The sequence below is a fragment of the Eretmochelys imbricata genome, chromosome 1 (genome assembly GCF_965152235.1).
Source record: "Eretmochelys imbricata isolate rEreImb1 chromosome 1, rEreImb1.hap1, whole genome shotgun sequence".
NCBI lineage: Eukaryota > Metazoa > Chordata > Testudines > Cheloniidae > Eretmochelys > Eretmochelys imbricata.
The window spans coordinates 79,545,224-79,569,693 of record NC_135572.1 but is presented as its reverse complement, the minus strand read 5'-3'; the positions used below and the strand labels follow the sequence as shown (position 1 = coordinate 79,569,693).

The following is a 24,470-nucleotide window of genomic DNA, read 5'->3' as shown; positions in this document are numbered from 1 at the left end:
AGCGCAGAAGTGAGGGTGCAATACTATGATCCCCCCGCTAAAATAACCTTGTGACCCCTCTGCAACTCCCTTTTGGGTCAGGACCCCCAATTTGAGACAGTCTGGTTTCCCCCATGAAATCTGTATAGTATAGGGTAAAAAGCACGCAAAAGACCAGATTTCATGGTGGGGAGACCAGAGTTCACAGTCCATGATGCGTTTTTCATGGCCATGAATTTGGTAGGGCCCTACCAATGACCTATGTAATAAAGATGAGGTAGAATAAAACAAGCTTCCTCCACCCTTTGTGCAGACATTAACTCAAGGATGAAAAACAGTTCCTCTCAAATGTAATGGAAATAGTTTTTTGATATAACTTTCTGGATATTTACATTTTTGGACTAACTAAAACTCCTTTGTTTTTATATCTGCTCATATTTTTGAAATAATATTAAAATTTATTCTCTCCCTGGGAAACACTTTTGTTACTGTTAACTAAGGACATAATTTCACATCTGCAATATGCAATATATGGGTTATTATTCTGTGTCCTAAAGAGAGAGTAACAAAGCAATCATGAACTTGAACATGATTCTATTACTAATTAGGAAAAACTGATAAAGAAATTGAGACCCACATGAAGCAGAAATAAGGGGAATTGGCTTTGCCTCAACTGGGTGTGTGGAAAATGCAGGAAGAGCTGCAAAGGGTAGGTGAACAAAAGGCATCAGCAGCCTGATGCAGCTCAACACTTTGGCAAAGCAAGTAGTAATTGTTTGATGACCAATACCTAAATATATAATCATAGTGGAGCTACATCTTAAAATATAATCTGAGCCATATTTTCAATGGACAGTCATCTCAAATAAAGGATGCCATTATGCTTTATGTGAAATATTTGTGTCATATACAAAATCTATAATATACACAATCAGAAGTTCCGGATTTACATAACAATTTATGATCATGTTGACATTAGAGAAATCTGCATGGTGCACTCCTCTACTCCAGATGTGCTGCGCTGATGTAAAGTGGGGCTTACTTTGGGTCTAATTTAATATGGTAAATCATTGGACTAAACACCGCTTTATATCGGTGCAGAACATCTACATCAGGAGGTTGCATATTTCTCTAATGTAAACAGGGCCTATACTATCAAGATATTTGATGTGTTCTTAATGAAGCTGATTTTTAGTTCTTGTTTATTTATACACTCAAGGAGTTTAAGGCCAGAAGGGACCATAACATAATCTAGTCTCATCGCCTGTATACATTTCATCCAGTTACTCCATATTGAACCCAATAACTTGTATCTGACTAAACTGTATCTTCCAGAAAACAATCCAGTCCTGATTTGAAGGCAGCAAGTAATGAAGACTCTACCACTTCTCTGGGTAGTTTGGTCCAGTGGTTAGTCACCATCACTATTAAAAATCCGTGATATTTCCAATTTGAAATTGTTTGGCTTCAGCTTCCAGCCATTGTTTCTTGTCAGACCTTTCTCCACAAGATTAAAGAGCCCTTTAGTACCCAGTATTTTCTCATTCTGTCAATCTTCATGCTATCTGCAAATTTTATCAGTAGCAATTTTATATTTACTTCCAATTCATGGATAAAAATGTGGAATAGCATGAGGCCTACTACTTGATCCCTCCAGAACCACACTAGAAACACCTCCCCCTCATCATTTGAGGATTCCCCATTGATGATTGGTTTTTGAGATTTGTCAGCCAGATATTTTTACTGAAATTTTCTGTGAAACACAGGGCATGAGCAGAGCCTAGCTTAACAGCCCCATGTAATCAGGGCTAATAAGAAACTTAAAAATTCTTGCCATCTGATGCTGTTTTCTGATGTTTCTTAAGTATGTAAGCTTCTAGAAACCAGAACAGTTACAAGAATGTGGCATGAAACACAGTATCCAAGAAAAACTATATGAAAAAGCTGAAATTCATATTAATGAGCACTCTGAATAAGATGTCCTTTATTAGCCAAAATTATAAACACACACAGAGTATGTTTGTATTTAATATTTTGAATTAGAACATATTGATGGTAAAATCATCACATCAAGTACTGCACACATTTTTTCATTAGATGTTGAATGGTAATGTTACAATGTATAAACATAGGTATAAAACAAGCCAGTTGTTTATTTGTGTGGTACTAAGAACATGATTATGAATACAATTTCTTTCTTCACAGAATAAACTGCCAAACTGATTATTTATATTGAAAATCCCTGGAAAAATGTCATGGTGCTTTTTTCTGCTTCAGTTTCCTGTACCAATCAGGTGCCTCTCTATTTGTCTGTGAAACAAAGAATGTTTTGGTTATGAGACAATTGAAAGGCAGGAGAAATATGCAATCCACACAACACTGCACTCCTCTCTCTGCCATTCATAGCTCTGCTTAAACTAAAATCAATTAAAATGTGAAAGGTTTACATTACACAAAAATACACTAAAGTTCTGTGTGTCTAAGACAATAAAATAAACCAAATATCACATTATTAACCAAATGATGACTCAAAATGTTTACCAACATTAAAATGATTCATGAAATGCTTAATTAAAGGACTATCATTGTAAATTATGTTATGTGTATTTCTGTTAAAAAAGGGGGTGGGAACCTAGGACAAAGAGGTGTGCTACAATATGCCAACGTTTTAAGCATAATACAAAAAACTACATGTAAGAACACTGGTTCTCCAATTTAGTCATAGCACAGACCATAACTTAATTGTGGGACACTGCCTCTGAATCACCTTTTCTTACATTCACAGTCTTGTAGGCTACTTATCACACATTCATAACTGCATAAAATTCCTATAGCAATTACAGCAACCTTTTACATGGAAAAGCAATAGTAAGTAAGTGGGGGAAAGAAGGGGATGAGTCATCTTCAGACTCAATGGAATTGGCAGGGAATTCACCCCTAAAAACAAAGTTCTAGGAGAGCCACCAGTAGTACAGACCTTTCACAGTATGGAAATGTCCCGCTCACTGCCTCTCAATTCCCCAGGCTCCATGGCAATACATTTTGAACAAGTGATAAGTGTAATTATTACTGTTAAAATCCTCTACTGAAATGGCCTCAAAAAGATATAAACGCATGTGTTCTGTTTCTTACGTAGTGCATTTGTTATTTCAGACTTTCAAAAGAATTTTGTGTCATTAGTGAACATTCCATCCAAAGAAATGGTGAATAAGTTTGAAAAGGCATTATTTTCATTCTACCCATGACATTATTTGACTATTAAGTCTGGCTCACAAATTTAATCAAACACAAATTGTTCAAAAGCAAACACACACCAAACTTGAGAGGGGAAAAAAAGCCCAATTATCACAGCTGGCACTTGATTTAGGAAATCTCTCCAAAAATATATTTCCTAAATTTGTCCCATACTTGTCAGAAAAATCAGAGGGTACTTAGTAGTTCGAGCAGTGGACTGTGAAGTAAGACTCCTGAGTTATATTCCCAGCTTCCTCAAGGAAATGGAGCAACATTTGTACAAAACACTTAACTTCTGTGCCTAAGGATTGTTGTTAGGCTTTGTGTATGTGAAGTGCTTTCAGTACCTTGGGTGAAAGGCACTACATAAATACAAGTATTTATTATTTACTATGACATCTACCTGTGGTGGGATGTTGTATCATTCTTCCATTTGTTCTATTAGTAACTGCAAATGAAACTTGAAGCTACAATTCATTTTCCTTTGCTTTCCTTCTCTGGAGCTACTTCATTTTTGACTCCTACTATCAAAATGAGATTGTAAATCTTTGTGAAAGCCACCAAAAGATGTAAGTTAAAGTATACTGCTGTCACTTTTGTGCTTGGGAGTCTAGCATCACATGTATGGATGTCAGGCCTATCCGAAAGAATTAACCAGAACTGGCCATCTTCAACAGGGATGCCTGAATCCCTCCTGGAGATACAACCAAGAGCCTGCCTAAGTCTGTCTCTGAAGCAGAAGCTTGCGTTGAGTAACTCTGAGTACTGTAAAAAGAAAAGGAGTACTTGGGCACCTTAGAGACTATGCTCAAATAAATTGGTTAGTCTCCAGGGTGCCACAAGTACTCCTTTTCTTTTTCCGAATAGAAACTAACACGGCTGCTACTCTGAAACCTGAGTACTGTGACTCACTGTCTGCTGCCCTACTTAAGACAGACCCAGCACCCTTCTAGGCCCACATCACTGGCCACCTTAAAATGATCTATAATCCATTTACAAAAATTCTTTTGAAGTGTGCTCACAATGCAACACCCTTGGAGGGGGAGTGGTACTGCGCTCTCTCTTACTGGACGAGGTATCAATTTCACCTTAAGTGGCAAGTACAAAGTGCACTAACATACTGGAAACATCTGCACAAAAAACAAAATACACCACCGTAGCAAGTCACCTCACAGGTCTCAAAATAGCAGCGTAGGCGTTGCCGCTCATGCTGGCGCCTGGGCTCCGAGACTTATCCCCCTCACCAGGTCTCAGAGCCCAGGCTCCAGCCTGAGTGGGAGCATCTACCCTGCTATTGCAAGACCCATAGCATGAGCCTGAGTCAGGTGACCCAGGCTCTGAGACTTGTTGATGTGGGGTTCTTTTCTGCAGCATTGACACCAGTGGTGGATTAGCCACTCGGCCAATGAGGCCCTGGCCAGGGCCCCTGGCCAACTGGGGTGCCCCCACACTCCGACTGGCAGGAGTGCCAGGCGGAGTGGGGCAAACCCCGGTGCCCCACCCTGCTCTCTGGCAGGAGCACCGGGAGGTAGGGGTGTACTGGAGGCAGAAGGCGTAGGGAGTGGCCCCCACTTGTTCTGGCCTAGGGCCCCACAAAACCCTAATCCGCCTCTGATTGACACATCCCTGCTGAAGCTATTGACTCCAATCAGCCATGAACCAAAGCCTCCAGAAACTCCTCTGCAAGCAAACATATAAGAAAATTGGAAACTCATGCTTATAACACGGTCAGCCACCCTTCTCCTCCTCAGTTCTTGTTTTTGAGGGAGTGTAATGGGGTGGTCACCCTGCTCTGGCCCTGAAAGGGGTAAATCAGCCCTGGGGAGCCAATAGTAAAAGCAGCCCTGGAGAGGGAAGGGCTAGCTGCCTGGGAGCAAGATACCTGAAGAAGAGCAGTGCTGGGGAAGGGCACAGGGAGCTGGGGAGCTCCAGTCTGGTAAACCCCCAGGCTGCAGGCCTTGGTAAAGGCCCAAGAAGGTACAGGGGCTGTAGAGGGGAAGCCTGAGGATAGGCAAAGGCAGCAGGTCCTAACCTCCTTGCCAATGATGAGTGGCCTTTACAGACTGCAGTCTGCCCCAGTGAGCGGGGGCTAGATGATCACTGGCAGCGGCCACTGAGGCAAGGTGGGTTTAGAGGGATGGGGGTTCCCCAGGGAGGGGAGACCCAGAGTGTGGGGATACTGCTAGGGCAGAACCACAGGGTAAAGGGCACCGGGGTCTGGGAGGGACACGGATGCCAGCGGCAGGCAAGACACCAGCCTGCAGAGGGCGCTCCAAAGGCTGGAAAGAGCTAATTCCCAAGATGACCAGCAGGAGGTGCCGCACCGGTGAGTCGTCACGTCGCTACAGGGAGATATTCGACTTTATACAAACACATCCATACATACTATATGATTTTATATTCACATGCAAGCACCCTTTATTTTATATATTTTATACACACACACACACACACACACACGTATATTAAAAGGACAATGAGGCTTCAAAGATAAGAACTCAAAAGTTAGGAAATGCCAGAATTAAGGCTGCTTTTGCAACCCCAATTCAGTCCCTTGAGACTTAATGACACTATCATTAATTACATGATGACTTTCCAAAGAACCCCTGCCTCATTCAGTGCACAGAATGGACCTGCTCTGGCAAATAATCAAGACTGTGTAATGAAGGGGGGCTGTTGTCTGTAGCACCCCTGTCTCTTCTCTTAAGAAGCTGGAAGGTGCTAGTGACTGAGGCAGGGCGTTGCATGTAGAAAAAGAATAGTCTCATGGTTAAGGCAACTGAATGCTGCTTTGGAGAGCTGGAATCTATCCCTGCCTCTGCCACAGAGTTCCTGTATGATTCTGGGCAGGTCACGTAAGCCAACTTTTTCACAGGTGGTGACTAACTGTTTGTTCCTCATTCTATGAGTGCCCAACTTGAGACCCTGGGGTCAGTTTAGCAGAAATGCTGACCACTCAGAACTGCAAATGAAGTCAATGGGGAACTGTGCTTTGAACATATAAAGTGTGATACAATACTAAATATTCTGAAAAATCAGATTGGGCAACCAATATTACTGTAAACTTTTGACATTATCTCTGTCCTTTAGCATCCCTATTTCAGAGATGGAGATAATACCAACCCTGCACCTCATAGGGGTGTTGTGAAGATAATTGCTATTTGTATAGCACTCAGTGATGAGTGCTATGAGACACCCATAAGGTAATTAATAATTCTGTGTTCAGAACAGGGATTAAATAGTGTGCAGTAAATAAGACTGAACATTGATTAATAAGGGTAACCCAAAATATTGCTTATTAAATGAGCAGAATCCACCCTGAGCACCGAATGAGCCAGGGGTCCTATGGAAATAATTACCCAGTATTTAATTAAAGACTGTATCCTAATGCATATACACCTAGATGTCAAATTAAGGTTGCACAGACAACGTTAATTCTGGCTTTCCCTGATTTTTTTAGTGTATATTTTCCTTGCATTTTAAAAAAGTGAACTGAAAAAACAGAAATTCCATAATGTGGATTCATATGACACAAATATCATTCATCAGCAGGGTTGGAACCTTTAAACTCTCTGCCATTTGAGCTAACAGAGTAACTGATAGCAATAGTAGGTTGTTATCCTATGTGGACCAGCATTGGTGGGGGGGAATGAGACACACACTTTATCAGTAGGTTACACAGATATTTGCAGACAGCAGAGGAATGAGAACTCAGGAATTTGGGGTTCCATTCCAGGTTCTAGAGAGGAGTGTATTCCATTGGTCTTGGACACTTCTGCCAGCTACACCCAAGCTTGATCCCTTCTTCCCCATCACAGCCAACCTGTCCCTGTCCTATTCCTGTGTTCCTTATTCTTGGCTCCTTGTCTCAGTCCCATTCCCCTTCCCTATGCAGTCCTTGTCTTCACTCCTCAGTCTTCTCATCCTAGTCTCCCCCTCCAAGTCTGTCTCCCATCCCCACTCCCAGTCTCCTTGCCCTGGCTTCTCCACCAATCTCCATCTTGCCTTCATCCCCCCACTCCATCTCAACTCCTTGCCTCCAATCTCCTCCATAATTGGCTCCTTGTCTCAGTCTCTTTGCTCATCTAGTCCCAGTTCTCTTTCTGCACCCCAGCTCCTTGTCAGATCTGTCTCTCCTTTCCCCCATTCTCATCCCCCCGCCATTGGTTCCTGGTCCAGGTCCGTTGTCCTGTCACTTCCAGTCGCTCCCTATCTCCTCGTCTGATCCCAGCGTTCCACTTCCAACTGGCTCTTAGTTCCATCCAACCCCAGGTTTTCCTTATCAGTTCCCAGTCCCAATCCTAGTTCCAATCTCCTTGCACAATTAGTCCCAGCTTCCCCAACATCTCACTGGTTTCCAGTCCTGCTCCCCCAATTCTCCCAGTCAGCATCTCCCTCCCTCCCAGCCTCCAGTTCCAGTCTCACCAGGCTTCTTGTCCCAATCTAGTCCTTTCCCTCCCCTCACAGGCTGGGCCTTGTTCCCCTCTGCATTCATGTCAAGTGTCTTCCTCATCCACATTGCCTGTGAAGCAGCACGGAAGGGACTAAGAGCACAGGAGAGAGAAGACTCTCTCCTCTACATTCTAGAACCAAGAGCAGCTGGAAGCTGAAAATTCAGGGATAACCAGCTTTGACTCGTAAGCCCCAAGCTCAGTTTAGGGGAGCATGCTCAGCACACACGGAATCTTCAGAGATTTTAGCTACAAAACTAAGAAATCTCTATTGAGCTTGTGCAAACAAATTTTTTGGCCAAGTCTTGTATCTTGGCCACATTTGGGTGCATTTTCACAGGGACAGCAAAAGGTACAACCCTGATACAAAGCCCACATCTCCCCCTTGCCAAATTTTAAGTCCCTGCTCTAAAGTTTGGGGGCACTATAGCTTCTCAAAGAAAAGGTTGCCAGAAATTTTTAAAATGACAAAATATTTTCCCTAGCCTCACTCTCAGAAACTTCTGAACCGTTTAGCATGAAACTTTCCAAAAAATTTAGCCTGAAGCAGACCCCCAGCACAGAATATTTCAGCCCCTAAAGGTATAAATTTTAAGTTATAAAGCAACCAAAAATAAAGTCGTATAACAGGAAGTGTCGGGCCACCTCAGTATTAAGCAGTGCGACCAGCCTGTGTACGTGTAACTATTATGTAAATATAAATTCCAATATATATATTTTCTTACATCCATTGGGATGTTAATATATTGGATATGTTAGAATTCTGTTTTGTTATCCATTTTTAATACAACTTTACACTAATTGAAATTTTTTGGGAGATTTGTTTCCTGTGTACTTTAAGATCTAGAAGATTCTAGAGGGCTGGAATCTGTGATAGTGTGTGACCAGTAGAGGGATATAGCTTCCTGTAGCCAACCACTACCACAGAGAGAAACTTTCAGCAGGCATGCTGTACTGTTTTGAACTAACACCACAAGATGAATGCAAATCCTGTGAAATCATCTCTTCAAAGAAGCAGACTTCTAGGAGTAATTTTTTTTTATACACCCCCCGCCACGCGGACAGTTTTTTTGGTTTTTTGAAATGTGAGCAATAGTCCTCTAAACAAAATGCCTAGGTCACTTATTTCAATTACTGTACTTACAAATAACGTTGGTTTGGGTATAAATACATTTTCTTCCTCGTGTTCTGCTGGCAGCTTTACAGAAGGGTTTGATTTGTGTTTTGCAGTTAAGCTTCTTACGTCACTATGAGACTGAGGTAAATTTTCCCCATAGCGTTTACCATGCAGACTGATAAGAATCTGTTTCATTACTGCCAGTTCCTGTAAAAACATAAAATAAAATTAAAATAAATAACAATGCTAATTTTCAATAAAACTAAAAATAGTAAAACCTATTAAAATGATTATCTGTTAATAATGCATTTCTATTCACCAAATCAAAATATCTAAATAGATATATAGGCAGATCAATAACCCTATAATAAGCCTGATTATTTACTTGCATTTATTAGTCTGAGTACTAGTTAGAAACTACTTTACTAAAGGGAGTAATAAAATAAAAAGGCACAGAAGAGTTATACAAATAAAACCTCATAATATCTAAATGCTGTAACAGAAAAAGGATTTAAAGTGTATTAAGGATCGCGCTATCCATTTAAGTGGCCATTTATTTTAAACAATTATTTTAAAGATAGCTTACAGAATCCAATTTGAGTGGCTATGATAAATAGTACTCTGAGGGTTAGGGTTTGGGTATGTGTCTTATAAATGCAGATATAAAAAAACAAATATATGTCTTTACCCCTAGAAAAATCAATCAACTGATAAGAGAGGCCTAGGAGAGACTACAGCAAAAAGGAGGAAAAGGATCATGATCTGAACTATGGAATGAAAAAGCAACTACTGAAAAGGAAAGAAAGGGATCTGGTGGCCAGAAGGGTTCTCACTGACTTGGAAATTTAATAATTTGCTAAACAAACAATTCAATAGATTTTAACCTCCCCCCCCCCCATAGATTGGTTCAAGATCATTAGTAAAGTGATAAAAGCAAAACCATAACTCCTCTCTGACTTTAATCTGCCATGATCTTCTAATGTCACTGCATCTCCCTGCTGCTGTCATTATTTTCTTCATTTTTAATGGATGCAATTATTACAAAATATGTTACATAATTTCCCCCCACCCCTCACACTGGTGCTTCCAGCTCTACCTTGTAACGATTTGTGAATTACTGACAAAACAACCAAGTGAATGCTATCTTCATTCAAAGAGCAGTTCAAAACCATAAGGCTCTTCAGAATTTAATATGCAGCTCCTTGTACAGGCACCGACTCTGGGGATGGAGCTACAGGTGCCAACTTTCCAGTGTGCCGGGGGGTGCTGACTGCTCAACCCCTGGATCTGCCCCCCCTCCACCGAGCCAGCCGTGCCCTTGCTCCTCCCCCGAGCCTCCTGCATGCCACAAAACCGCTGATCGGCGGGGCTGCCGGTGGGTGGGAGACGTTGGGAGTGGGGTGGGGGAGCTGATATGGGGTGGAGGGGCTGCTGACGTATTATTGTGGCTCTTTGGCAATGTACATTGGTAAATTCTGGCTCCTTCTCAGCTCAGGTTGGCCACCCCTGCCATAAGGTTTTGACTGTCTTCAATAATAATTCAGCACAAATTCATGTAATCTTATCTCTTCAACCAAAACAACAGTATAAATTAATGTTTATAGTTTAATGCCAAACACAACAAATGGAGAATATAGTTATTGTATATTACATATTACCTATTTCTTAATATTAACCAGAAAATTACAGTGATTCATATTCTATTTTCATAACAGTATTCAAAATTAGCATAATGTAAAAACAGCCACTTAAAAGTCTTGTCATCTAACTTCTGATACATAGTTGCTTTTAATAGTTCCACAACAGTACATACGATATAAATATTCTTGAAAAAATTAAAAATAGGCATGCTTTGTTGTAGAGAATTTAGTTAATACACTGACACCACAATAATTCAGTTATATGACTGGAACCCCAACACTAAATACACCCAACAACTTCATCCAGTGTATAAATTGTTCTTGGGTCTCAGTCATTTAATATTTGCATAATTCAGCTGTGTGTGGTGGCATGTTAAAACAGCTCAACTGCAGAGCAGCTGTTTAAAAGGACTGCATAGTTGATGCCAACATATTACTGAAAGTTGTAAACTCTGCAAAGATGCTGCCAAAGTGATACATAGACAGAATTTCTTGATGAAAATAACTCAGACAAGTATATTACAAATACATGCTCCATGACTGGTGATTAAGTCACATATAAGCAATGTTTTGACATCAGTAAGTGGTGCTATATCTTTTGGGAGCTAAATCTTGCATCAGACTATATGGACCCAAAAAAGTTATAATTATGAGTTTGAAACTGCGCTCAAAAAACAAGGCAAAGACCAAGAATTCTTATACTGATTTGATAAAGAGGTTAGTTTCAGATACATAAACCAGGCCCAATTCTGCAGTTACAGAACCAAATTCTCTAGTCTTGCCTCCTTTACACCACCTGAGTGACACAAAGGAACCAGAAGAGACTGGAGATGAGAATTTTCCCCACAATGTATATATTAACCTAAAACAGTGTCTATGCTTGTTATGGGGCATTGATAAGGTTGCATTTGCATTTAAAGCAGGACTAAAATCCCTCTGTTTTAAACTTTAATGATTAATTTTAGTCTGAAAATTCCTAATTCAGCATAATGTGCAAAGCTCCTCTCTGTTACACCATAGTTATTCCACAGTAACCCTGTTAACTTCAGTGGAATTACTAGTTTATTTATGTCCCAAATACATTTCAGATTTACTAACTTTTGATGAGGATACATTTGAAAATGTCCTGTTTCTGAAATGTGGCAGTTCCCCTCTCTCTTTTTTTGGATTTCTCTAGCTAACAGTTCCAGCAAATGCCACAGTCCACAAACACATTAAATTCACAGGTGGCGTGTGATATCAGAAAGTGTTGTTTCCCACATTAGGAATGACTGATACAAGTTATGTAAAGATTAGACAATTGAATTGCTCAGATTTATCACCTATTTCTATTATTTGATGCTGGTAGCCTGCTTCCAAGACCCCTGCTCAGCACATAGATCCTAGGAAACCAGGAAAGGCAGCAGGGGGTGAGAGACAGGGATCTTCAGGTCAATAATGGTGGAACAGAGCAGGAATGTGTGGGACATGAAAAGCAGGGCCTTGGGGAGAAAGAAGGGGGCATTAGCAGGAACATGAATTAGACTGGGAGGGAAAAGGCGTTGCTGGGTGAAGGAAGGGTTGTGGGTAATGTAGGTCGGGGAGTAAATTGTTCCTGGGGTGGGGAGTCCAATGCCTCTGTGAGAAGGCATCAGTGCTCAAATTGCTCCCTCACTGTTGCTGCCTCAGCTCCCCACTACACTGAGGAAGCAGTGCAGTGTAAAACCCCAAAAGCGCTGATTCCTATGTGGAGATGCTTGGCTCCTCCAGCATTGCAGCACTGGCTCTTGGACACAGTGAGAAGACAATGCTGGGTAAGTTGAGCAGCTCTCTCTTGAGGCACTGATGCCTGAAGGGCTCCACCCAACATTTCTGCACCTGTACACTGTGGGGCCTAGATGGCAATTCCATGGGGAGAACTTCAAGTGCTTATGCCTCAAAGCAGATTCAACAGTGTGCCCTTGTTGCCAAGAAGGCTAATGGCATATTGGACTGCATTAGTAGGAGCACTGCCAGCAGATCGAGGGAAGTGATTATTCCCCTCTATTCAGTACTGGTGAGGCCACATCTGGAGTACTGCATCCAGTTTTGGGCCCCTCACTACAGAAAGGATGTGGACAAACCAGAGAGAGTCCAGCAGAGGGCAACAGAAATGATTAGGGGGCTGGGGCACATGACTTATGAGGAGAGGATGAGGGAACTAGGCTTATTTAGTCTGCCGAAGTGAAGAGTGAGGGGGGATTTGATAGCAACCTTCAACTACTTGAAGGGGGGTCCAAAGAGGATGGAGCTAGACTGTTCTCAGTGGTGGCAGATGACAGAATAAGGAGCAATGGTCTCAAGTCACAGTGCGGGAGGTTTAGGTTGGATATTAGGAAACAATATTTCACTAGAAGGGTGCTGAAGCACTGGAATTCGTTATCTAGGGAAGTGGTGGAGTCTCCGTCCTTGGAGGCTTTTAAGGCCTGGCTGGACAAAGCCCTGGCTGGGATGATTTAGTTGAGGTTGGTCCTGCTTTGAGCAGGGGGTTGGACTAGATGATCTCCTAAGGTCTCTTTCAACCCTAATCTGATTCAGTGAACTCCTCCCCACCTCGTGTTGCCTGCACAGCTCCAATCCCACCACCCAAGAACCCCGCATACAACCCTCTCCTCACCCAATCCTCTCACATCCACAACCATCCCCCTTACCAACCCCAGCTCCACTCTGCCTCTGGCTCCCCACACATCCCTCCCTGTTAATCCCTCCATTGTCTCCCCCACTGCACCAGGCAGCAGCACTGAGGGAGGAGGAGGAGGTATATGGTGGGAGGGCACATAGGGAAGCAGAACTGTATTAGGTTGTAGGCGGTAGAGACAAGCGGGGTCTGTCCTAGGGAAGTATTGAAAGGGAGAAGAAGTGAATGGAATTTTAAGAGCTGAATGTGGTAGGGAAACAAAGGGAGTTAAATGTTGCAAGAAGCATATAAGGAATGAATGAATATCTGCTTATTTCCTTGCATTTCATGCTTTACATTGGTGGACTATGCATATGCAGTCTAGCAGCCTTAGTTCAAAAATAACCAAGGTATTTTTGTGTGGAATCAAAGATACAGATTTTTTTAAAAAAATAATTAAGTGTCTAGCTAGATTAGGAAAAAGTATATTTTTCTTTTATATCATTAGGCTACTGGCATTATGCATGCCTACAATTCAAATAATTCCTAGTTTCTGAACATTTTATTCTAGAATTTAATTAGGGCCTGATGCTGCAGCTGCTGTGTGTAGGTGAGTAACTCCCATTAACTTCAACAGGTATTCTGTGTATGTAGTGACTAAAATATCAGGTTCTAAAACAATCATGAGTTGGCAAAAGTGAAAAAGGGTCCATGATTTTTAAAAGGTAAAATAAAATGGTATTTGCATACTCAAATTTCAGTAGCATTTGAAATTATAGTAATGGTAAATTGTGTTCTTGACAAGTGAAAATAAGATGCAACATATTTAATTCTTAAACACAAAAAGTTTATTATGGATAACTGACACAGTACATTAAGTATGGAGAATGGATATGTATAGTCCAGACAATTGATTATAGAGGATAAAATCTGATTCCCCCCTAACTATATAAACCATCTTCAATTATGGTGGGTCATTTATAGATGTCTAAGTGCAATTATGGCAGAGAAAAGAACAGATGCAAAAATGAAACGGTGGCATTACATTTTAAAAATGTAAAATATGACTTCATTTAATAAATTTGTTTATTTGTATTTATGGACACAAAAAAAGGACGACTATCAATGCACTCTGTGTCCTTGACATAACTTGCACATACACATATCAAATATGCTTCTTACATTTTCCAAATTGAGTAGCTATAGACATTCAAGGTTAGTAGGATATTAAAATCTGATATTCATATGAATGAAACAAAATTAAAAAGAATTTCCAGATGTGGAAATATGATTAGGGTGGTAAAAAGGAATGTTGCCCTAGCAAATAAATAACTGCTAAAAAGTGTGAAAATTTGTTCACATTAAACATAATGGACAATTTTCAATGTGACACTTGAACAGGTTTTCAACAGACCCGAGACAGCTACAATTACCTTTGTTCTTACAGCTGTGTCATGTACCTATAACCTAAACATCAAAGGTTCCGAATGGGACAACACCACCATTTCTTTTTTTGGGATAAGAAATAATGGGACTAAAACCCCCTGCTCCTGAACTCTAAGGGCACCTCTTCCACTCTAAACTGCTGAAAGTTGTAGAAGGAAGTCCCCTTTTTGTCTTAATAGTATCTTATGAAAAAGGTCCCTGAAAAGGGACAGTGAAGAGGGTAGGAAGTAACTAGAATGAAATAGAATACCCCTTGTTGACAATTTCCAGGACCTACTGTTCCAATGTGATCTGAGTCCAGACTTCTTGAATGTAAAAGAGGAAGTTTCCAAAGGGGGAAGGATGAATGCGTAAGGGAAGGGATCCTCAAGCAGTTCAGTCATCTGATGGAAGACACAGACTGTGTTTAAGTGGAGGAAGAGGTGAATGGTCATTGTTGCTTCTTTCTCAGTGGCTCTGAAGTCCTCTGAGTGTTGTAGTAATATTGAGCAGAAGGATGCTGCCTGAAGGAGCTTTGAGATCTTACTTGTTTCCTCCTTCGGACTGGGATGTAGAGGCCCAGGAAACCAAAGGGCAGTCTACAGGTTTACTGGGTACCACAGACTCATATTTAACAGTTGGTATCAAAATGCCAAAGGGACCTTTGTGAGACCTTTGGCTCTCCTTCAACTGCTGAGCCCAAGACCTGTTAGGCACCTGCTGACACACATCTTGACTTGGTAGGCAGCAGAGAATGACATATGCCTTGGCTTATCTCTGAAACAGTGCCCCTTCCTATCTCTATCAGAGGTTAAAGTTGCCAAAATGGAGACAGATGACTTAGAGCCTGGGGTGAAATCTGAGCTCACAGGGTGTTCATGAAAAGGGACTGACCAAAGGCTTGAGATCTAGGTACATCCTTCCTTTTGGAATCTGGGGAAGCATAAACAGAGTGCTCCATGAGGAACAATTTTAGATGGACCCCTCTAGCTTTCTGAGTCCACGGATGGAAGGAGCAACACATGGAACAAAACTAAGGAGTATTCCCTCTTCTAAACAAAGGAGGCAAGTGGAATGCCCACTGCTAAGCGGTACTGAAGCTTCACATGAAGAGCAGAATTTGAACCTCAGATTTCATTTCTGCCATACTGCTAAGGCCTCTCTATGAGGGGAGGAGAGGTAGCTAGCCTTTTAACTAAGTATCTGACTAAAGTTGTAGGGTTTTTTGGTCAGTCAACTGGCAAAAAGACTAAACACAAACTATTCACAAAATTAATTAACAATACTAATAACTCACACTAAGCACAGTGTGCAGAGAAGCAGGTGGACACCATTTCACTGCTGCAGACAGTAAGACTCAACTAAGTGATAGTTGAGCCCATTCTGCCCTTTATTTCCTTCAGGCATGCGCAGAATGCCACAGCATATACCCTGACTACTTCTGCTGTATTCTAGCTTAGTTCCTAATCATTATATCTATTTTTAATTGTCAGAAGAAAAAGAAAGGAAAGTTTCAAATTTTTGAGGTAAATTTTACAATTTATAAAAGATGTGTGAAATCTGGTATATGAATATTCTAATACTTTGATGTAAACAAAACACACAGAAATAAATAATATACTTATAACAAAAATAAAAGACTTATTTGGAACCAATACTTTTTAGCTCAGAGCCACTGTATAAGTGTTAGTTAAATCTAATTTAATGAAAATATGCTTTCATTACAGAAAATATTGACTCAGTTTTACTAATGTGTCAAAATAGTCATAATAATCACGATCAGTTACTGATTATGAGGTCTTATCTTTTCAATTGAGTTACTCCCCCCTTTAATTTGATTCATCCAATTTTTGGTATTTCATAAATATTTACATTCTGTTTACAGTTGAGGATATTCAAATTGTATCATTCAGTGAAGAAAAGTAAAAAAGTCTATACATCTGGAAAACTAACAATATGACTAAACAATTAATAGCCAACACTGGAAAAAAATGAATATAATTAAATATTTAAATATTTGGAAGACCTTTCTGCCAACAATTTCTTGCTTAAATTCCTCTCCTTTTTTTTTTTTTAATTTAACCTGTCCCTAAAAAGTACATTACTTAAAATGTGCATGCCAGTTGGCTCTTGTAATCCATATCAGTGAGTTGAACTTTGCCTGTATTTTGTGAAAAAAATATTTTAATGATACAGAAAAATAATTCATATTGTATTTATATGAAGTGACATTATTATAAACCTTGCTGCCCTTTTTAGGTTCTTAAAAACAGTAATTGCTAGGTAGCACGCAATATTCAGCATGTAATTATTTGGCATATAACACAGCAAATGGAAAGATAATTCTTGAAGAATTTGTATGAAAACTGCTATTCAGAAATGTACAACATCAAGAAATGAATGAATGTATCCCTCTGTTAAATCCTTTATCTGCCCAAATTCAATAGCATTTTGTATTCAAGTTTAATTAAAGCCTGACATCACTAAATAGATAACAAAATGACAAATACTGCTGCTTAAGAGCATATTTTCCCCTGTAAAGTATGAACTGGAAACTTCTCTACAATCATTTAGCAATGTAAATGTCACTTGTTTCTCTAAGTCTGAAGATGAGAATAGCTCCAGGGCTTATTTGTAATGCAGAAATGTCCCTGTATTCTACTGAGGAAAACATGCAGAACATTAATAGGAACCAGAATCTCAAAACATAAATGTAGCATAACAAATACGATAATTACCCTGTGGCTTAACATTTAAAAAGAGCACCAAGCATTGTACATCAGGTGGTTTTTTTTTTTTTTTTTAAGATTAAACAAGTTACTGCACATAGATGAGGAGGAATTCACTTTGGAAACACAAATAATTTTGAAATTACTATGTACAATCTTTTAAATTAAAAAAAAAGAAAATATTTTTTTTTTTTAAAAAAGGAAAGGAGCAGGGCTGAACATAATTTATTTGAGGCACCTGTTCCCAATCCTTTCCTCCCAGCCCTCTTCAGATACCTCGCCAGCTCCCTCTCCCCTCCCCATCAAGAAGTTTCCCTTTCCTGAGATTCACTGTTCTCTTGCCCCTGTTCACGTGCCTTCTCCTTCTGGCTCCAGTGCTTTTATGAGCCCTCCTGTCACAACTTCTCTCCATGTCCTCTTTTTCAGATGGAAGCTGCTGCCAGTGGCATATTAGCCACTGTGCCAACGGGGCTCATGCCTAGGGGCCACAGCCAATTGGGACCCCCACACCTCGACCCACTCAGCCAGGGCAGGGAGCCAGGGAGCGGGGTCAGGGCACGGGGGCTTGCCCTGCTTTTCCCACCCGCATGGTGCTCCTGCTGGAGAACGGGGGAAGCCCCCATGCCCCAACCCCATTTCCCTGGCAGGAGTGTGGGGCGAGGGGAGGGGGACTGCAGACGGAAAGGGTGGGGAAGGGCCCCCACTTGCTCTGGCTCAGGGCCTCACGGCCCCACAAAACCCTAATCTGCCTCTGACTGCTACTACTCAGTGGCTCCATAGCATCCTTCTAATGCAGTGGCTCTCTGACCTAAGCTGCCACCAGCCACTTTCCCTCAGCACAATTCAGTTACAGTTCAAACCAGAGCAGGCCGCACTTTAAATGTGTGACTAGTGTGTAAGGGGGGGGGGGGGAGATTTGTGCAGGTGGCCCATTTCTCCACCCATTCTGTTGCATTAATGTCAAAGATGAGAAGGAATGAGATAGTGGGGGCTCAGGGGATCCAACAACAAGAGGCACAGCAGAGGAAAAAGGGATATATTGAGACAAAAGGAGGACATGTAGAGATGAGGGTAATAGGTCAATGGGACTGAATTATGGGGGCACAGACACTTGGTGAGACCCCAAATTTCAAAGGGACAAAGAAGGGTAAAAGCCCCTAGCACCTTCTTCCATCCAGCGAAGAGAAACCTTATGGCCCAGGATACAAGGGAAGCATCATGAGGAGGAAACAGGGTTGCTGCTCTCCCCTAGGATGCTGGCATAGGATATAGAAGGCTAACAAGCCTCTGAAACTTAAGTCAACTGCAGGCAGAGGAACACATTGAGAAAAGTGGTTACTTGGGAGGGTGGCTCTCTGGGCTCCACAGGTGCATAAGCTCCATAAACATAGAAACTTCTGGATGCAGTTTAGAGTTTGTGGTTATTAATAACTGAAATTGCCTACATTAACCGAAATCTACATTCAATCCTCTGACAACTTCAAAACTACCATTTTATTAGTAGAAGTTTCCTGGAAAAATCTATAGAACAAACTATAAATAGTTTAACAGATCTTATGGGCTGCTGCCCTGCCCACCCGCAATCACATGGACCTCCTTCCTGAGGCAGCTACACTAATCTCTTAGCAATTAAAGTAATATTAAAAATTTGTGTATTTTTAACTAGAATATAGGAAGTGTTTTGTCCATTGTGGAAGAGTTACACTGCCTACTTTTGAATGCACTGTTGTTGTAGCTGTGTTTGTCCCAAGATAGTGCCTACTTTTGTTCTTCATTTCATCTTCCTCTTCCATTGGTTCTGTTCTTTTCTCCATTCACACCCTGTTTCCTACACAGTGTCACCATAGCTCTTGGTCCTCTCCTGGGTACATGTTGCCCAGCTGCCTGGCCCTGTGCTTCTCTGGTCAAAACACAGCTACCAATTTTTTCTAACTCTGCTACCAGTTCTGTCCCCCAAGGAAGCTCCCTTTTCTCCTCTTCCAGCTAAGTACTAATGGCTTCTGGAAAAGGCAGCTTGGATAATGACTCCTCTTTATTTCCAGCTGCTTCTACAAGAGCCCATATGTCTGTATAAGTGGCTGCAGGGAATGAGGAGCCAGCACCATATGACCTGCCAGCTTTCTGGGTCCATTAGAAAGTGCCCCAAGGACCACAGTTTGAGAACAGCTTTTCTAAAGTAGCGTGTCCATGTGTAGCAGTTCAATTATGAGAAATATATACAAAGTGTCCTTTCAAGAGTTCAGTTAAAAATAAATGTTTGATTTCCATGCTGTAAAAGACCTCACAAGTCTTTGAAAAATGATTTTGCAGAGACTTTGTGTGGCCTCCTTTCATATCAAGGGCAGATTTTTAAAAACTGAATCTGGCCTAAATTCTCATGACAAAACAGAACAAAAGTCTAATTAGTTTGTCAAAATCATGTAGGCAAGTGGATTAATTATATTACTTCCACGTTAAAAAGAAGCCAGTAGTAAAACAAGTTAATAAACAGTGGAAACAAAGTGTCTAACAAATATTCATTTTATCATTATTTTAAGTAAAGTAGAAAAATTGACAATATTTTCTTCCCAAAGTCTTAAACTGGAGAAAAACATAACTAAAGGAGGGAGAATGGTTGTGACTGAGAACAGGAGGAGGGTTCAAGAGCTCCTCGTTCAACTCCCACCTCTACCACAGACTTCCATGGCAGGGATGTGGGCAGTCAGGCCTAGCGGATGGAGCTGGAGCTGAGGGACAGAGCCAGAGTTGGAAGCCAGAAACCACAGCAGAGGATCAGAGCTGAAGTCAGAGCCAGGAACCAAAGCAAGGCAAAGGAGTAGGGTCTGTGGTAGAAGCTGGTTGGGCTGGAGATCCTCCTAGTTGTACAGACCGCTTCTTGATGTCCCCTTCAGGCTTACGTAGGGCACCCGGACCAATTGGGGTCATGGGAGCACTGTCACTCAGGCGCTCTGTGAGCAGCACATCCTGTAGTGCTCGGCCCCACCAGGCTCAAAGCCATTAACTGATGCTCTGTCAGAGCTGCCGGATGGCAGCATGGATGCGGAAGTTGGTCAGTGACCAGCAGACCCCAGGTTATAGTCCTGCAGATCCTCACATCATTCCCCCCTCAGGGATGACACTGAGGTGTCACTAGACCGGGCTCGACTAGCTGGCTCTTGTGGAAAGCCTCCACCAGTTCAGGGGCATGTACATGACTAGCAGGTTTTCCAGACTGCTTCTCAGGGCCATAACCTTCACCATCCACAAGGTACATTAACTTTCCTCACCTCAACTTAGCGTACAGGGTGGCATGGATTAAGTATTCCTCAATACCTTGGACCTGAAGAGGTGGAGGCAGTGACTGCATCTGGTCAGGCAACAAGTTTTTCGTTAACCTTTTCAAGAGTGAGACATGGAAAATGAGGTGTATTCTGAGAGACTTAGGCAAGTGAAGCTTAAAAGTGATGAGGTTAATTTGTTGGCAAATTTAGCACGGCTCAAGATACTAATGGTCCAGTTTGTGAGATGGCCTGCCTCTGTGGAGGTTCTTGGTAGATCGCCATTCCTTCTGATCCGCTGTTAAGACCAGACCCTCTCATCTCTGGAGGTCTGTGTGTTATTTATAGGCCTCCTTAGTGTCTTCGAGGTGATGCTTTTGCTCTTCCTGGATGTGGTGGATCTGCCAAATCATATTGGTAAGTCCAGGATCTTGGGAAGCTGTTGGCAGTGCAGAATGGAAACAGGGATGAAAGCCGCAGCTGGTGAAGAAGGGGTTTTGGCCAGTGGAAGCATGATTGGCATTGTTATATGCAAATTCAGTGTAGGGAAGGTGGATGGATCAATTTTTCTTTGTAATATTTGATAAAACATCGTAAGTACCTCTCTAGAACCTGGTTCAATCCTTTCTGTCTGGCCATCTATCTGGGGATGGTTTGCTGATGAAACAAACATCTGGCTGTTTAGCTGCCAGGGGACCTCATGCCAGAACATGGGACGAACTGGGGGCCTCAATCTTATGTGATGTGGTCTGGGAAGCTGGGAGGTAGAAGACATGCACAAATAGCAGCTGTGTGGTTGTCTCGGTTGAGCACAAGGAATAAAATGCACCATACTGGTTAGCTGGTCCTCTACAGTGAGCATAATATTATGGCCAACAACTGCCTCCCTGCCTCAAACCCAAGCGCTTCTGCAATTTTCAGGAAAAAAAAAAGCAGCTTGATTTTAAAAAACAAAAAACAAAAAAAACCCTTACCCTTGTCTCTGCACATCTTTCACTGTGATTAACTTGGCTGTGTCCAGGGAGTGTCCATGGTCTGAAGCATCCCTCTCACGATATACTGAAGTTCAGAAAAGTAAAAATTTTATGTCCTTGAAATTCCACAAGGAGTTTTTTCCTGTGCTCCTTCACTTAGCGATCTGAGTCAATGACCCTGGTGCAGTTTGGAAACTCCATTCCCTCAAAGCCAGCAATTACTTCAGGAATATCCTTTATGCCCAACCAGTTTACGGTAAACAACATGCCTGACTGCCTCAGACACTTCCACCACCCATTTACCCACAGTCAACTTTCCAGCATGAAACTGGTTGGCAACTTATAGCAGTCCGGGATAGCTAGCTTTCAGATGGTTATAGCAACCCATTTCTGAACCGACTTGGCCACCTTAGGTGTGTCTTTATGCTGGAGGGTTGGGGCAAGCTGCTCACAAAGCTCCTGAAACGTAGCTTTCTTCATGTGAAAGTTCTGGACCCACTTCTGGTCATTGCAGGTCTGCCTAACAATGTGATCTCACCAGTCTATGCTTGTAGTCCTGCTCCAGAAGCACCAGGCTATGGAGGGGGCATAAGGGGCTAGTCTAAGTGTCATGAGCAGCATCAGCCAGTTCAAGTCTGCTGTGTCCGTGTCCTCCTCTTCTTCCCGCTTCCTTCTGCTCCATCACAAGCTCTGTCAGGTGTCTTTGGTGGGTCAGAAAACACTGCTGAAATGTCCACCAGCGTCTCACAGCTCTGCCCTTTTCCTGACACAGGAGTGAAAGAACAAGCGAAAAGTTCTTCAAATGTTGCCTCTTCCATATTGCTGTCTCTGGTTGCTAGGAGTGCACAGACCTAAATGGCTTCTCTCAACAGAATGTGTTGGCAGGCTGTTCAAACTTCCTATAATGTGCAGGGTGAACAGTCAGGCTTTCCCACACTGCACCATGGTCAAATGGCTACAGCAGCCACATCTCAGAAGGGAGCAAGGGAGTGTGGGATATGGTTGGTTTGACTCAGATCTCCGTGCTGCAGTGTGGTTGCCATAGCCCCAGGTTCAGGCCTGGGTTAGGAAATTCTTAACCTAAGGTTGACTACCAGTTTAGACATTCAAGCCCTAGGTTCTCTAACCCAGGGTCTGCTGACTTGAGTCCCACTAATCCTGGTTTACACTGCAGTGTAGACATACCCTAAGGCCTGACCCCTGAAACTTACCATGCATAGAACTCACACTGACTTCAGTGAGATTTCCATGTGTGCTTGGTTTGCAGGATAAGGTCCTAAGCAGGTAGGAGTGAAAGCCTAGAAACCTTAACCTCTTCCCTGAACTGTAGCATGGCTTACATGGAAAACATAGATAACATAAGGTAAATCCTACCAAGAAATATTAGTGTAATATTGGTAATTAATCCAAATAAAAAGCAGGACTGACAGTGATAATGTTTCATTACAGAACTAACCATTCAAAACCATAATACTTAATTTAACAAGTATTTATAGACTGAATATCTGATGGCTGTGTTAAAAAAATCCTTCGTTCTGTAAAAAATATAAGATTAATATGCTGCAAGATTAAACCATTTTTAATAGTCATTTGCTGTTTTTGAAGGTGTAATTTGTATTCTTAATATATGTTACACCATTTATGGTTCTATGTACATGCCTTTTGTTAGTGTTAAGATGGCAAGCAGCCTTGCCTTGGAAACAGAGCCTCACTATAAACTAGTGGAGATCAGCCAAATAGAGCCATCCTGTATAAAGATTTCAGTAAATCAAATAATAAAGTGCTGTTTGGTGGAATTCAGAACACAATATAACTAGTGGAGGAGATCTGCCTTAAAAGTACAAAAAATGGTTGCTTTAGGAGTAGAAACAAGGTGATGAAAGGTAGAGGCAAAAAACTTAAAGAAAACAAATGAATATAATCAAGATATTTTGTAGCTGTTATGCATACAATGCTTTTTGCCTTAATAGTGTGTTTCTTGGTTTTTCTGCCTTCCCTTTTTTATTTGAACAGTACCTGCATTTTTGAACCTTTTCCCTTTCCCCCAAATATGAACCCTATTTCTGTCTCTTTTTTCAGTGAATAAACTTTATCCTTTATAGAGGGCCCAGGTAAAAGATTCTGTTGTAAAAACATTACCAATAATTTTATCTGTTTTTTAAAAGTGACTTGCAAGGGAATTTGACAAAACAACATCAATTTTGGAAATATTTGCTGATTTTCCTTAATACCCATGATGAGAAGGGCATTCAGCACACAATCAGATTCAAACTTGCCTAAGCCATGTTGTTATTGTTTAGGTTACATGCTATTCAGCCCTTCTTGCATTGCTGGCTGTCACTCTGAGTGATGTCTCAGTATACTCTATAGTGGTGAAATTATATTAACCAGCAAACTACTTCAGATTAGACACAGCCTATGTGGATCAACAGTGGGTTTTTTTTTTTAATTTTATTTTTATTAACCAATGTTGCATAGTTTTGGCAACACACTTATTTCACACCTCATGGTGGAAACATTACTAGACTCCTTGCAAAACTCCACAAATTGAAATCTTCTCTCACTTACCTGACACACTAGGGAGGAGGGTGGGCTTCAGAGCCCAAGCTCCATCCTGAGCCACAATTTCAGCTATTTTTAGAGTGCTAGGGCAAACTCCGCTAGCCCAAGTCTGTCAATCTGGGCTGGGAGGCTCACTTCCGCAGGCTGTGTAGACATAATCCTAGAGGCTGGCTCTAGTCAACTGCAGGATACAATGGCTGATTTGGCTTTACTAGAATGCTGCATGATGGGGCATGCCTAAGTGTGTGCTGGCAGTATGAATGGGGCTGGAAGATCTGAGGAGTGCAAAAGGAAGAAATTAATTTTAAATTAATAATCTGCTGACTACCTTTCAAACTGGCAATTCAGAGCATTTAGTACACATTTCTAAAACTTACTTCATTAGACTCCATTTCAGGCCAGTCTTCAGATAGTCCATTTATAAAGTTTGTTTTTTAGTATTACCAGTATTGGTGGACTTAAACTAC

The 24,470-nt window shown here is 41.5% G+C and overlaps 1 protein-coding gene across 4 annotated transcripts in view; it reads right to left on the bottom strand.

Moving 5' to 3' along the window:
- Nucleotides 1-1,929: 1,929 nt before the first annotated feature.
- Nucleotides 1,930-24,470, bottom strand: part of PIBF1 (progesterone immunomodulatory binding factor 1) — a 168,978-nt gene continuing 146,437 nt past the window's right edge. For all 4 annotated transcript variants that reach the window (XM_077812313.1, XM_077812323.1, XM_077812331.1 and 1 more), the window contains exons 17-18: nucleotides 8,809-8,988; nucleotides 1,930-2,289 (exon numbers count right to left, since the gene is read on the bottom strand). In XM_077812313.1, coding sequence (XP_077668439.1) covers nucleotides 2,233-2,289; nucleotides 8,809-8,988 — 237 coding nt within the window. In that variant the 3' untranslated portion in view covers nucleotides 1,930-2,232. The remainder of the gene's footprint in view (nucleotides 2,290-8,808; nucleotides 8,989-24,470) is intronic.